Genomic DNA, 10,985 nt, shown 5'->3' with positions numbered 1-10,985 from the left:
CACCCTTGCTTCGGTTAGCTGTGAGATTTAAGTTTTACGAATTTAAGGTCAACACCAGTGGCGTCGTCGCGCTCCGGACGCGCCATTCGTTTTGAACTCACATTGAAACACCACCACACACCCCCCCCCCCCACCACAGGTTTTCGAACATTGCCGGCGATTCGTGTAAAACACATTCTTCGTTCAATAAAAGTACGCCGAAAGTGAACAACGTCCTTCTCGTGCTTTGTGTGAATGGAGCTGTGAGTGTGCAAGCAATGGGGGAGCCCCCCCCTCCGTGTGCCTCGTAGTGGGCCTGGTGGCCAGAGGTCGCAACCGGGTACCCGATACCCGTACCCTACCCGATACCCGGCTACCTGTACCCGGCTGGGTACGGGTAGCCGTTTGCGACCCTGGTGCGGCCGGGTACGGGTAGCCGCACGTGACTCACCTCAACCAATGAGTGAGAAGGCCGTGAGTCACTGGCGAGTAACCGTTTGTCACTCATTTCCCAACGTCTTGTCTCTTCGCACAATTCAAGTTCCTAGAATCAACCCACCCGCGCCTGCAACGTGGCTTCATCCCAGAGGTCGCAATCAGATATCCGATACCCTACCCGTACCCGGCCGGGTACGGGTAGGGTATGGCCGGGTACGGGTACTCGTTTGCGACCCTGGTGCGGCCGGGGTACGGGTAAGGAAACAAAACCCGTTTGCGACCTCTGCTGGTGGCTCACGGCCCGTAGGGGGCCTCAGCGCTTTGTAGGAGACACCGTGTGAGACGAGTTCGCGACCAACCCGTGATTGGAACCTGACGAGAGAGGGGTTTACGACTCGGGTCTGCGCGCTGTAACTAATCGCGAATTGGCCGTGTGCGCGTGGTGGTGAACGAAATCCCTAATTTCGATCTGATCATTGGGGTTTATTAGTCATAAATCGGCATTTTGCGACCCCCACTGCCACGGTGTAGCATATTATGACGTGCCAGGGACTATGAGATGATAGGACAATAGTACGAGTCCATAATTGGCAAAAAGTAACGGCAAAGCAGTTATAAGTGACTCAGAATTGTGCGAAGTTGAGTATACAGTACACTACTTCCCTGCCTAAATGTTTCCAACCGGCGCAGATGCTCCTTTTAAAGGGGGTCCCCCACGTTTTGCAAGCGTAGAAAAAGGGAAGTCATAACCGTGGCCGAGAAGAGCCGCAGCTTCGTGTGGAGAGACAGGCCGCCGACCGGGCAGCTTCCACACAGCGTTACGCAGCCGAAGAAAAGATAATTCCACCCCCGACTCGCGAGACCTCCCTCCTCCCCCAACTCTCTCCAAACAAACGCCGCACCACGCACGGGGGGGGGGGGTCAGAATTCCACCTGGGTGTTTTATTTTCAAAACGCGGCCGCACAAAAAAAGCCACCGTTTTCCCCGGCCTCTCTTGGAAATCACCGCAGCACCGAGGCCCCGGAGTTTAAGTGGAGTGCCGTGTGTGCCGTGGAAGGCGGGGAGAGACGGCACGCCTCTCACCCCCCCCCCTCTCGACTCCGCAGTGCCGCTAAACTTTGAACGCAAATGTAAACATCTCTCTCTCTCCCTCCGCGTTGTTCCGCCCCACACGAGTACAGCCGGCGCGGTGGCGATATCCCCCCCAACGCCGTCCCCCTTGCCGACAGCCTGTTGAAGGCTACACGGGGGATCTTTACCTTTGTGGGGTCTCCGTTCCCCCATGGGCGGCACATTCCTGGGACGGGCCCGGCTAGCGTCCTTATCAGAATCCGAGGACGAGTTTTACGCTGGAGAAATCCGATGAGCTATGAAGCTCTTTTCCACAAATGCCCAGTCTTAGACCCCCCCCCCCCGCCCCCCATCATCATCCCACTCTCCGCTCCAAATTGCTGCTCCATCTCTCCGTTACGGACGCGTCTTGTCGCCAAGAATGTTTGTTTCTTTTTCCCCGACCCGCTGGAGGAATCCCCCCCCCCCCAACGCCGCCATCCTACGCGACAACGAAACTTTCAGCGGCTGTGCAAAAAAAAAAGTTAAAATAATATAGTTACAAAAAAGCGTGTTTTTAACGCCGCGCACGAAGTTGACCTAAGTGAGAATGCACACCACCGGTCCGTGACCGTGGGCCCGCACCTTGGCTAGGAAATGTTGACTACCTCGCCTGGTCTACAGGAGGTCGTGGGTTCTATCCCGAACTGGACACCTGCTCTATATTTGGAGTTTGCGTGTCTCTCTCCCTGTGGTCGCGTGGATTTTTCTCCGGTTTTTCCCTCCACATTGAGAATCAAAGTAACGCATCTCAGAGGATTTGGCTGCTGTTTATACATTTCCACACGATACGTCACTTCGTTTCGCCGTCGTTTGTGACGGCCCTTCTGAAAACGAGCCGTTTAGCTCAGTTGTGTGAAATAAAAAGTGGTTTTCGTTTTTTTTTTCAAAACAGGCCCCAGTAAAATCGGGGCAGCTCTGCAATACTGGGGCCGTGTGGCCCCGTTTAGAGTTTTTTTTTTACTTTTTTTTATAAAGTATTTCTGAGGTTCACTTGGCGAATTTTTAAATGTTCAGGAGTTGGATAAGACGCAGGTTGAGCGATTGAGATCCAGGGCGGAGGGAGTGAGTCCAGGGATCCAGGGATCTGCATCGTGGTCTTCACGCCTCCTGGTGGAACGGCAGGTAGGGGGTGTGGGAGCAGGGGAGGGGAGGGGGTTAGCAGGAGGGGGGTGAGGTGCGAGTGAATGAGCGAGCGTGCGAGCGAGGGAGTGAGTGGGTGAGCGAGCGAGGGAGTGAGCGGGTGAGGAGTGAGTGAGTGAGGAGTGAGTGAGTGAACAAACGAGCGAGCTAGTGAGAGAGCATGTTAGTGAGCAAGCGAGTGAGAAGTGAGTGAGTGAACGTGCGAGCGGGGGAGCGAGCGGGGGAGTGAGGAGTGAGTGAATGAACATATGAGCAATCGAGCCAGTGAGTGAGCGAGCAGGTGAACGAGTGAGCAAGTGAGCAAGTATGTTAGCGAGCAAGTGAGCGAGCGAGGAGTGAATTGGCGAGCGAGTGAGCAAGTGAGCGAGCATGTGAGCGAGCGAGGAGTGAGTGAGTGAGTGAACGTGCGAGCGAGCGGGCGAGTGAGCGAGCATGTTAGCGAGCGAGGAGTGAGTGAGTGAGTGAACGTGCGAGCGAGCGGGCGAGTGAGCGAGCATGTTAGCGAGCGAGGAGTGAGTGAGTGAGTGAACGTGCGAGCGAGCGGGCGAGTGAGCGAGCATGTGAGCGAGCAAGTGAGCGAGCGAGGAGTGAATTGGCGAGCGAGTGAGCAAGTGAGCGAGCATGTTAGCGAGCGAGGAGTGAGTGAACGTGCGAGCGAGCGGGCGAGTGAGCGAGCATGTGAGCGAGCGAGCGAGCGAGCGGTGCTCCTCACCGGGCTGGCGATGGCGGCGCTGGCGGCGGCGCTGAGTGCCGCGAGGCTGCGCCGGATCTCGCTCTGCTCCCCGCGGAGCGACACGAGCGAGCGCTTGCCCACGCGGCGCACGGCGGCCCCCCGCCCCGCCGCTCCCCCCGCTGCCCGCGCCGCCCCCCACAGGTCCCCGTCGTGCTAGAGTGGGGGGCAGAGTGGGGGGGGGGGAGAGTGGGGGGTAGAGTGGGGGGTAGAGTGGGGGGGAGAGTGGGGGGCAGAGTGGGGGGGGAGAGTGGGGGGCAGAGTGGGGGGTAGAGTGGGGGGGAGAGTGGGGGGCAGAGTGGGGGGCAGAGTGGGGGGGCAGAGTGGGGGGGCAGAGTGGGGGGGAGAGTGGGAGGGGGAGAATGGGGGGCAGAGTGGGGGGTAGAGTGGGGGGCAGAGTGGGGGGGGGGGGTAGAGTGGGGGGGGGGTGGCACGGCGGCGGAAGGTAAGGACGCTGTCGGCAGAGCCAGACTCGCATTGGCGGAAAAAAAAAAAATGTATCGGGGGGGAAGAGGGGGGGATGGGACCAGGGCTGGACGTCTGTGGTAATTACGATTCGGTGGCGGTGAAAACGTCGGATGCGGTCCCGGTTTGCCGTGAGGCTATGCAACGTGCGGACACACACGGCACGCGGTGACCCCCGTGGTGACCCCCGTGGTGACCCCCGTGGTGACCCCCATGGTGACCCCCATGGTGACCCCCGCGGTGACCTCCACGGTGACCCCCACGGTGACCCCCGTGGTGACCCCACGGTGACCCCCGTGGTGACCCCCACGGTGACCCCCGCAGTGACCCCCACGGTGACCCCGTGGTGAACCCCGTGGTGACCTCCGCGGAAGTCGCCTGGGTAGCAAGGTGGGGGCGGCTCACCTGCGTGTGCAAGATGCTCGCGTGCCAGTGAAGGAAGTCCGCCTCATTGTCAAAGCACAGATACCTGGGCAGGACAACAACAACAACAGCAACGACCACCGCCATCGTCAACAACAACAACAGCCATCATTCGCCACTGAGTCTGCGGTGATGTCAGCACGGCACTCGTGCCAGGCTGGGTGCAAGCACTCACTCTCACACCCACTCACTCACTCAGCCACTAACTCATTCACTCACCCACTCACTCTCACACTGACACATTCAAGCACTCACTCTCACACCCACTCACTCAGTCAGCCACTCACTCACTCACCCACTCACTCTCACACTGACACATTCAAGCACTCACTCTCACACCCACTCACTCAGTCAGCCACTCACTCGCACACCCACTCACTCACTCTCACACTGACACACTCACTCACTCAGCCACCCACTAACTCACTCACCCACTAACTCACTCACCCACTCACTCTCACACTGACACATTCAAGGACTCACTCTCACACCCACTCACTCAGTCACCCACTAACTCACTCAGTCACTCACTCACTCTCACACCCACTCACTTAGCCACCCACTAACTCACACCAGCTCAGCGAGTGTGGCGAGTGTGGTGAGTGTGGCGAGTGTGGCGAGTGTGGCGAGTGTGGCGAGTGTGGCGAGTGTGGCGAGTGTGGCGAGTGTGGCGAGTGTGGTGAGTGTGGCGAGTGTGGTGAGTGTGGTGAGAAGTGCGGGGTCACTCACCACTGCTGGCGCCCATGGAACACGGTCACACCAAACCTGCCAGACACATGCAGAGGTCACTCACCCGCTCACCGAGGAACTAATTCGCCCACCAATTCGTGGGCGGGGCTACCCGAGTAGTGGGCGGGGCTAACCGAGTAGTGGGCGGGGCTACCCGAGTAGTGGGCGGGGCTACCTGGGTAGTGTGCGGGGCTACCTGGGTAGTGGGCGGGGCTACCCCAGTAGTGGGCGGGGCTACCTGGGTAGTGGGCGGGGCTACCCGAGTAGTGGACGGGGGCTGCTTGAGATGTAAGGGGGGTGAGGGGGAGGGGTAAGGGGGGTGAGGGGGAGGGGTAAGGGGGGTGAGGGGGGAGGGGCTCACTCAGTGGGGGGTCTCAGCTTCTTGCGAACTCCGCGGTAGACGGTGAGAGAAGACACAGCCCACTCCCTGTCAGACCGGCTTGCCTGCAACAACCACAACCACTATACCAACAACCACAACAACCACAACAACAACAACCACAACAACAACCACAACAACCACAACCACAACAACCACTACCACTACCACTATACCAACAACCACTATACCAACAACCACAACAACCACAACAACAACAACCACAACAACAACCACAACAACCACAACAACCACAACAACCACTACCACTATACCAACAACCACTATACCAACAACCACAATCAACAACCACAACTCATAGTGAGTGTACCCACCTGTGGTGGTGAGCGTGGTGGTGAGCGTCGTGGTGAGCGTGGTGGTGAGCGTGGTGGTGAGCGTGGCGGTGAGCGTGACGGTGAGCATCGTGGTGAGCGTGGTGGTGAGCGTGGTGGTGAGCGTGGCGGTGAGCGTGACGGTGAGCATCGTGGTGAGCGTGGCGGTGAGCGTGGCGGTGAGCGTGTTGGTGAGCGTGTTGGTGAGCGTGGTGGTGAGCGTGTTGGTGAGCGTGTTGGTGAGCGTGTTGGTGAGCGTGTTGGTGAGCGTGTTGGTGAGCGTGGTGGTGAGCGTCGTGGTGAGCGTGTTGGTGAGCGTGTTGGTGAGCGTGGTGGTGAGCGTGGTGGTGAGCGTCGTGGTGAGCGTGGTGGTGAGCGTGTTGGTGAGCGTGTTGGTGAGCGTGTTGGTGAGCGTGGTGGTGAGCGTGGTGGTGAGCGTGGTGGTGAGCGTGGTGGTGAGCGTGTTGGTGAGCGTGTTGGTGAGCGTGGTGGTGAGCGTGGTGGTGAGCGTGGTGGTGAGCGTGGTGGTGAGCGTGGTGGTGAGCGTGGTGGTGAGCGTGACGGTGAGCATCGTGGTGAGCGTGGCGGTGAGCGTGGCGGTGAGCGTGTTGGTGAGCGTGGTGGTGAGCGTGTTGGTGAGCGTGTTGGTGAGCGTGGTGGTGAGCGTGGTGGTGAGCGTGACGGTGAGCATCGTGGTGAGCGTGGCGGTGAGCGTGGCGGTGAGCGTATTGGTGAGCGTGTTGGTGAGCGTGTTGGTGAGCGTGTTGGTGAGCGTGGTGGTGAGCGTGGTGGTGAGCGTGTTGGTGAGCGTGTTGGTGAGCGTATTGGTGAGCGTGGTGTTGGTGAGCGTGGTGTTGGTGAGCGTGTTGGTGAGCGTATTGGTGAGCGTGGTGTTGGTGAGCGTGGTGTTGGTGAGCGTGTTGGTGAGCGTATTGGTGAGCGTGGTGTTGGTGAGCGTGGTGTTGGTGAGCGTGTTGGTGAGCGTGTTGGTGAGCGTGTTGGTGAACGTATTGGTGGTGAGCGTGGTGTTGGTGAGCGTATTGGTGAGCGTGTTGGTGAGCGTGTTGGTGGTGAGCGTGGTGTTGGTGAGCGTATTGGTGAGCGTGGTGTTGGTGAGCGTGTTGGTGAGCGTGTTGGTGAGCGTGGTGGTGGTGAGCGTGGTGTTGGTGAGCGTATTGGTGAGCGTGTTGGTGAGCGTGGTGGTGGTGAGCGTGTTGGTGAGCGTATTGGTGAGCGTGTTGGTGAGCGTGGTGGTGGTGAGCGTGGTGTTGGTGAGCGTGTTGGTGAGCGTGTTGGTGAGCGTGGTGGTGGTGAGCGTGTTGGTGAGCGTATTGGTGAGCGTGGTGGTGGTGAGCGTGGTGTTGGTGAGCGTATTGGTGAGCGTGGTGTTGGTGAGCGTGTTGGTGAGCGTGTTGGTGAGCGTGGTGGTGGTGAGCGTGTTGGTGAGCGTGTTGGTGAGCGTGGTGGTGGTGAGCGTGTTGGTGAGCGTGTTGGTGAGCGTGGTGGTGGTGAGCGTGTTGGTGAGCGTGTTGGTGAGTGTGTTGGTGAGCGTGTTGGTGAGCGTGTTGGTGAGCGTGGTGGTGGTGAGCGTGTTGGTGAGCGTGTTGGTGAGCGTGGTGGTGGTGAGCGTGTTGGTGAGCGTGTTGGTGAGCGTGTTGGTGAGTGTGTTGGTGAGCGTGTTGGTGAGCGTGTTGGTGAGCGTGGTGGTGGTGAGCGTGGTGGTGGTGAGCGTGGTGGTGGTGAGCGTGGTGGTGGTGAGCGTGGTGGTGAGCGTGTTGGTGAGCGTGGTGGTGGTGAGCGTGTTGGTGAGCGTGTTGGTGAGCGTGGTGGTGGTGAGCGTGGTGGTGGTGAGCGTGGTGGTGGTGAGCGTGGTGGTGGTGAGCGTGGTGGTGAGCGTGTTGGTGAGCGTGGTGGTGGTGAGCGTGGTGGTGAGCGTACCCGCGCATCACGGTACACGGTGGCGACGCCGGCGCTGACCACCAGCAGCTTCTCGTGGAAGCGCGACACAGGCAGCAGCTCCCCGAGGCGCGTGGCCTCCTCACGCAGACGCACCAGCCCCTCCCAGCGCAGCGCCGCACCGCACCGCTCTGCACCACCACCACCACCACCACCACCACACGCACCACAACCACGTTCACGCAGGCGCACCGAGGGAGTGCGTGGACGGGTGAGCGGATGGGCGAGCGGGTGGGCGGGCGGGTGGGTGAGCGTGCGGGTGGGCGAGTGGGTGAGTGAGGGAGGGAGTGAGTGGGAGAGTGGGCGAGTGAGTGGGCGAGTGAGTGGGCGAGTGAGTGGGCGAGTGAGTGGACGGGTGGGTGAGTGAGTGGGTGGCTAAAAGGATGAGTGAGAGGGCCGGTGAGTGGATGGGCGAGCGGGTGGGTGAGCGGGTGAGTGAGGGGGTGGATGAATGGGTGAGTAAGTGGGCGGGTGAGCGGGCGGGTGAGCGGGTGAGTGAGTGAGCGGGTGAGCGGGTGAGTGGGTGAGTGGGTGAGCGAGTGAGTGGGTGAGTGAGCGGGTGAGTGAGTGAGTGGGTGAGTGAGTGGGCGGGTGAGTGAGTGAGTGGGCGGGTGAGTGAGTGGGTGAGTGAGTGAGTGGGTGAGCGAGTGAGTGAGTGAGTGAGTGAGCGGGTGAGTGGGTGAGTGGGTGAGCGGGTGAGTGGGTGAGTGAATGGGTGAGTGAGTGGGTGAGTGAGTGGGTGAGTGAGTGGGTGAGTGAGTGGGTGAGTGAGCGGGTGAGTGAGTGGGTGAGTGGGTGAGCGGGCGAGTCGGTGAGTGAGTGGGTGAGTGAGTGAGTGGGTGAGTGAGTGAGTGAGTGAATGAGTGGTGAGTGGGTGAGTGAGTGAGTGGGTGAGTGAGTGAGTGAATGAGTGGGTGAGTGGGTGAGTGAGTGAGTGGGTGAATGAGTGGGTGAGTGGGTGAGTGAGTGAGTGGGTGAATGAGTGGGTGAGTGAGTGAGTGGGTGAGTGAGTGAGTGAGTGGGTGAGTGGGTGAGTGAGTGAGTGAGTGGGTGGGTGAGTGAGTGGGTGAGTGAGTGGGTGAGTGAGTGAGTAGGTGAGTGGGTGAGTGAGTGAGTGGGTGAGTGGGTGAGTGAGTGAGTGGGTGAGTGGGTGAGTGAGTGGGTGAGTGAGTGAGTGGGTGAGCAGGTGAGTGGGTGAGTGAGTGGGTGAGTGAGTGAGTGAGTGGGTGAGTGAGTGGGTGATTGAGTGAGTGAGTGAGTGGGTGAGTGAGTGGGTGAGTGGGTAATTGAGTGAGTGAGTGAGTGAGTGGGTGAGTGAGTGAGTGGGTGAGTGAGTGGGTGAGTGAGTGAGTGGGTGAGCGGGTGAGTGAGTGGGTGAGCGGGTGAGTGGGTGAGTGAGTGGGTGATTGAGTGAGTGAGTGAGTGGGTGAGTGGGTGAGTGAGTGGGTGATTGAGTGAGTGAGTGAGTGGGTGAGTGGGTGAGTGGGTGAGTGAGTGAGTGGGTGAGCGGGTGAGTGGGTGAGTGAGTGGGTGAGTGGGTGAGCGGGTGAGCGGGTGAGTGGGTGAGTGGGTGAGCGGGTGAGTGGGTGAGTGAGTGGGTGAGCGGGTGAGTGGGTGAGTGAGTGGGTGATTGAGTGAGTGAGTGAGTGGGTGAGTGGGTGAGTGAGTGGGTGAGTGAGTGAGTGAGTGGGTGAGTGGTACCCAGGTAGTGCTGCATGGCGTTGGCGGCGGGGTGAGGCCGCACGATGAGGTAGTGCGTCTGGAAGTCGGCGTGGAGGCGCCACTGCAGCACCGTGTCCAGCACGCGCTGGCGGTAGTGCAGGGCCCGCTCTGCAGGCACAGGCAAAGGGCACCCAGGTAGCTCGCAAGGGATGCTGTGGAAAGTGGCCCGCTCGCACGCGCACACACGGCATGCTGGAGGATGACAACAACAGCAGCCTTGTCTGTGTGTGTGTATCTGCTGAAACTGGAGTGTGCCACTAAGAGGTGGGGCCTTACCATCAGCCCCACCAAAACTAAGCACCTGCCTGGGTATTTTGTACCATCGGACACTCCACCCCCACAACTCCCAATCAGTGATGGGGCAGTAGTGAAGAGAGTGGACAGTTTCCCATACCTGGGCAGTGTGCTTATGACCGGCTCCAGTTTATCAGCAGAGGTCTCACTCCGAATCAGTCGAGCGGCAATATCTTTTCATCGGTTGCGTAACGCTGTGTGGAAGCTACCTGGTCTGTCGCTCCACACGATGCTTCGAGTCTTCTCGGCCACGGTCGTTCCCTCCCTTCTCTACGCTTGCGAAACGTGGACCCCCCTAATGGAGCATCTTCGCCAGTTGGAAACATTTAGGCTGGCCTGCCTACGATCCATCCTGGGTTTAACCAGGCTCCAACAACAACGGAGGGCGGAGGAGCGATGCTCACAACAACGAGCGGAGCGCCGGGTGGCTAAAGCACAGCAAGTTGGTACAGTAGGGGGGCACAGGTGGTGCATCAGCCAGTCATCTCAGTCATCTCAGTCAGTCGACCCGTGGCACCTGCTGGGTCTGCCCCGTGACCTCCTGCCAGCGGGCATTCGACACTTCACGTGGCCTCAAGGTGCACATGGCCTGGCACAAACGTCGTGGTGACGTCACCGCCACTTATTGGCAAATGGCGGTTGTTGTTGTGTCTGTGTGTGTCTCTATGTGCGGTAGTGTAGCGGTTAGCGCACTGCGCTACGAACCTGACGACCCAGGTTCGATTATCTGAACCGGTCCTGGGCCTCCCCTAGGTCGACTCAGCCTCAAATGGGTACCCGATGCGATGTGCAGTAAACATCGCCACTGGGGAGACAAAGGCGGCCGGGCGTGGTATCGGCCACCCCCCCCCCCCCCCCACCGTCTCGTGCGCACGTGCCGGCCTTCACAGGTCTCGCTCGCCAGCAGCACTTGCCCCTACATCCTGCCGGAGGCTACACGGGGGAGCTTTGTCTTTTGCGAGGCAGCGCGGGGGTCGAGCGTGGGGTCGAGCGTGGGGTCGAGCGTGGGGTCGAGCGTGGGGTCGAGCGTGGGGTCGAGCGCTGGGGTCGAGCGCGGGGTCGAGCGCTGGGGTCGAGCGTGGGGTCGAGCGTGGGGTCGAGTGCGAGAGCGAGCGTGGGGTCGAGTGCGAGCGGCCCCCCCCCCCCCCGACTCACCGAGCTCGCCCCCCGCGATCACCTCGAAGGTGGCCCAGGGCGCCCCCCCCCCCCGTCTCCGCCCCAGGCCTCATCTCCAGCACCTCCTCGGTCAGCTCCTGCGCCGTCATCGCCGCCGACACCTTCGGA

At 60.3% G+C, this 10,985-nt stretch overlaps 1 protein-coding gene across 1 annotated transcript in view; it reads right to left on the bottom strand.

Moving 5' to 3' along the window:
- Positions 1 to 1,337: 1,337 nt before the first annotated feature.
- Positions 1,338 to 10,985, bottom strand: part of LOC144950948 (arf-GAP with Rho-GAP domain, ANK repeat and PH domain-containing protein 1-like) — a 22,488-nt gene continuing 12,840 nt past the window's right edge. The window contains 9 exon segments of the mRNA XM_078881131.1: positions 1,338 to 2,638; positions 3,384 to 3,557; positions 4,272 to 4,335; positions 5,019 to 5,054; positions 5,380 to 5,462; positions 7,668 to 7,808; positions 7,810 to 7,816; positions 9,387 to 9,515; positions 10,857 to 10,978. Of these exon segments, the coding sequence (XP_078737257.1) occupies positions 2,630 to 2,638; positions 3,384 to 3,557; positions 4,272 to 4,335; positions 5,019 to 5,054; positions 5,380 to 5,462; positions 7,668 to 7,808; positions 7,810 to 7,816; positions 9,387 to 9,515; positions 10,857 to 10,978 (765 nt within the window). The 3' untranslated portion in view covers positions 1,338 to 2,629.

Source organism: Lampetra fluviatilis, chromosome 60 (genome assembly GCF_964198595.1).
Source record: "Lampetra fluviatilis chromosome 60, kcLamFluv1.1, whole genome shotgun sequence".
In the NCBI taxonomy this organism is placed as follows: Eukaryota; Metazoa; Chordata; class Hyperoartia; order Petromyzontiformes; family Petromyzontidae; genus Lampetra; species Lampetra fluviatilis.
This window is presented reverse-complemented; position numbering and strand designations above follow the sequence as displayed.